This window comes from Porites lutea, chromosome 5 (genome assembly GCF_958299795.1).
Source record: "Porites lutea chromosome 5, jaPorLute2.1, whole genome shotgun sequence".
In the NCBI taxonomy this organism is placed as follows: domain Eukaryota; kingdom Metazoa; phylum Cnidaria; class Anthozoa; order Scleractinia; family Poritidae; genus Porites; species Porites lutea.
The window spans coordinates 38,985,513-38,989,231 of record NC_133205.1 but is presented as its reverse complement, the minus strand read 5'-3'; the positions used below and the strand labels follow the sequence as shown (position 1 = coordinate 38,989,231).

The 3,719-nt window shown below is 36.9% G+C and overlaps 1 protein-coding gene across 1 annotated transcript in view; it reads left to right on the top strand.

Annotated features, from left to right (window-relative positions):
* The first annotated feature begins 1,708 nt into the window (after positions 1 to 1,708).
* Positions 1,709 to 3,719, top strand: part of LOC140938359 (uncharacterized) — a 29,510-nt gene continuing 27,499 nt past the window's right edge. Inside the window, exon 1 of the mRNA XM_073387845.1 lies at positions 1,709 to 2,573. Coding sequence (XP_073243946.1) covers positions 1,713 to 2,573 — 861 coding nt within the window. The 5' untranslated portion in view covers positions 1,709 to 1,712. The remainder of the gene's footprint in view (positions 2,574 to 3,719) is intronic.

Sequence of the window (3,719 nt, the reverse complement as noted above, 5' to 3'; positions counted from 1 at the left end):
CGTAGCAGGAGGCGACTTAAGCTTTTTTCCCCGTACTCGCACGCATAAGTGAGCCTGCTCACAGGCTATTTCAAGTCAATTTATATTTAACTCACACAGAATATAAGTACTAAATGCTTTTCAACATGAAAAAGAAAAAAAAATGTAAGAAAGGATATGAAATTATTTCAATTTTAGGTTGATAATTGTGCAGACTGAGTCAGTGGGACGCCTAAATAGTTCGTAGAACTAACCCAGTAGTTCAAGATCTAGAATACGAGCAGAAGGAATTTTAAAAATATAATGACGAAATAGTTGGTTTAGATAAAAAGTATTACTTCATTAATTAAATAGTAGTAGTGAAAGGTAATACAATCATAAAACGTCAGGAATTAATAACACTATTATTATCATCAATAATAGAATTCTTGATATTTTGACGAAATCTAAAAAATCAAAAAATCGTTCCCAATCTCCTTTTGAGCGTAGACGTCGGGGTACTTAGCTTCTAGCGGTAAGCATAGTTAACTGGCCGAAGAATAGCGGAGAACATTAAATAGTTCTAGCTGCACAAATTGAAAAGGTGCCATTCTCTCTCAAAACAAAGTCGACCGCATTTTTGCTTTTTTTCATGCATGACCTTTTTTCCATGAAAGGGTTTGCGAAGTGTTTCAGTTATTGTAATTGATTTGAGATGTTAATAGCTGTCAGTGAAGTGTTTTTCTGGTGGTCAGATAACACGTCAACTCCTACTTCCTTTCCAAGAAAAGCAGATTAACTAAGAATTGATTCCCAATCCTGATAAATAACTGAACTCCAACCTAAAATTGGGAAAACCGAGTTGTCTGTACTAACGAGGAATTAATATTACACTTGGAGTGCGCCTTTCTTGGTTTTTGCATAAGTGGGCCTGCTCACAGGCTATTTCAAGTTAATTTATATTTCACTCACACAGAATATTAGTACTAATTGCTTTTCAACATGAAAAAAAAAATATATATATATATAAGAAAGGATATGAAATTATTTCAATTTTAGGTTGATAATTGTGCAGACTGAGTCAGTGGGACGCCTAAATAGTTCGTAGAACTAACCCAGTAGTTTGAGATCTAGAATACGAGCAGAAGGAATTTTAAAAATATAATGACGAAATAGTTGGTTTAGATAAAAAGTATTACTTCATTAATTAAATAGTAGTAGTGAAAGGTAATACAATCATAAAACATCAGGAATTAATAACACTATTATTATCATCAATAATAGAATTCTTGACATTTTGACGAAATCTAAAAAATCAAAATAACGTTGCCAATCTCTTGTTGAGCGTAGACGTCGGTGTACTTAGCGTCTAGCGGTAAGCATAGTTAGCTGGCCGAAGAATAGCGGAGAACATTAAATAGTTCTAGCTGCACAAATTGAAAAGGTGCCATTCTCTCTCAAAACAAAGTCGACCGCATTTTTGCTCTTTAACATGCATGACCTTTTTTCCATGAAAGGGTTGCGAAGTGTTTCAGTTATTGTAATTGATTTGAGATGTAAATAGCTGTCAGTGAAGTGTTTTTCTGGTGGTCAGATAACACGTCAACTCCTACTTCCTTTCCAAGAAAAGCAGATCAACTAAGAATTGACTTCCAATCCTGATAAATAACTGAGCTCCAACCCAAAACTGGGAAAACCGAGTTTTCTGTGCTAACAGCACGCTTCGTTAAAAAAAAAAAACAACAAAAAAAAACATGGCGCAAGCTTCCACCATTGATCAAAACGAACAACAACATGAAGACAGCGACTCAAGGTATACCGACATTTTTAACGCAGTAAGGAACGGGAATGAAGAGCAAGTGAGAAATTTTTTGTCAAAACTAAGAAGTATAAACACCACCGTTAGAGAAATAAACGAAAATGGAGAGGAAGATGTGGGTGAGAGACCATCTTACAGACAGAAGCTTCTTAAAGCTCTCGCAGAAAAAAACACTGGTGAGGTATGGAGCCTTATTGCAGAAGGTAATGAAGAAGAGATAAAGACTCTAGAAACGCTTAACAGTATCTGCGAAACTGTTGCGGAACACGAGCGTCTGAGGGAAGCTGGTCTTTTCAGCTGCATGCTGGGCAAACTTCAGAGCCAAATAAGATGCAACGGTCGATGTGGATGTGGCCGAAGCGGACGTGAACGGGAAGGAGAAAATTACCAAACACAACTGGAACGCGAAGAGGAACAACAGTGGATAGACATACTTTCCGATCCACTGTATATCTGCTTGAATTGGTTATGGACGAACAACCCAAACGGTGGATCACCGACCTCTCCTAATCAACATGGAACAAAGAGGGAAGACGTCATTGAAGGTGCACTGCACGATGCTAATCTCTTGGAGAAAATTGCTCTGTACGAGCATCATTACAGCCGAGACGAGTACACGAGGCGAGCGGAAGCATATGAAAAATTTGCCATTGATGTTGTTGAAGGAAGTACTTGGGACCAACTCCTTCAGATAATGGATGACAAGGGAACTGGATGTCTTTTAACGAAAAAGCCAGGTGATTTTAACCAGAGTCTGAGTCTACTCAAGACTGCTGCTGATAAAGAAAGAAAGCTTGTATGTATGGCTTTATTACTTATATGCCCTTCCAAAATTCAACGTTCGTTTGCGTTTCTTAGTTTTCATTTGACTTTTGTTGTCGCAGATTCCCAGGACAGTTTCAGTAGACAACTTTGGAGTTTAGAAATGTAATTTCTGGTTTTCAGATGACGACGTCATCAAAATTCAAAACTAAAGAATTATAGGTCCTCTTTCATGAAGTAATTAGAACAGTTGAAAACTAATATTTATACAAATTTGCGCTTTGAAAGGACTCTTTGTTTTGTTATAGAGTGCGTTTGCATAATTCCTAAGCATGACGCGGGGTGTATGTAATCTACCTTACAGACATGAAAAAAAAAAAAAAAAAAAAAATACAATAAAAAAAATAACAATAAAGTCACTTTGCATACATAACAAAAACGGCTAACTTTTTTGTTATGTCTGTAGGCTGAGATTATTGCATATTTAGCCGTTGTCTAAACACCGACGCGGTACTGTTTACATGACGGCCGAAGGAGCTGTCATGTAGATTAAAAAAGTGACTCGCTTCAGTTCTTGTATTAGAAAACTATTACTTTAATGTTTGTGAGTTCCTCGAGAAATGAATAGACCTATTCGGCTATTAAACTCAATGTTGTACCCAATTCAAATCGCTCGTGATCAAAGTTCTTTGTGTCTTGTATTTGGATTATAATGTGGCATTCTCATTTAAATGATGTGAAAATTCCTGAAACAAAACGTTTTATTCCCAAAGGTTTTGAATTGGGTACAACACTGAGTTAGCCGAATAGGTCTATTCACGCTTTCGTAACAAATCTCAGTAACAGATGTTTCTGTTGGTTTCCCGTTTCTGCATTGGTGCCCATGCGGTTCGGCACACGACGTCTCCATACAGGTCTCCATAAATTTGGGTAAGACATTTCGCAGGATATCTCGCATATGAAAAACTGCTCTGACCTTAATGTTTGCGAGGGTCTTTGCATGCATATTTACCTTGTTTCATTTCTCATATTCTGGACTTAATCTCAATAGGCCATTTTACAGTTATGGATGGAAGCGAGGCTGAGGGTGACCTTGTTTTGATACAAACCTTCTTTGCTTTGTTATGGAAATTGTTCTTGAAAAATACTGGTTAGCATAGGAATAACTTGATTTACATAA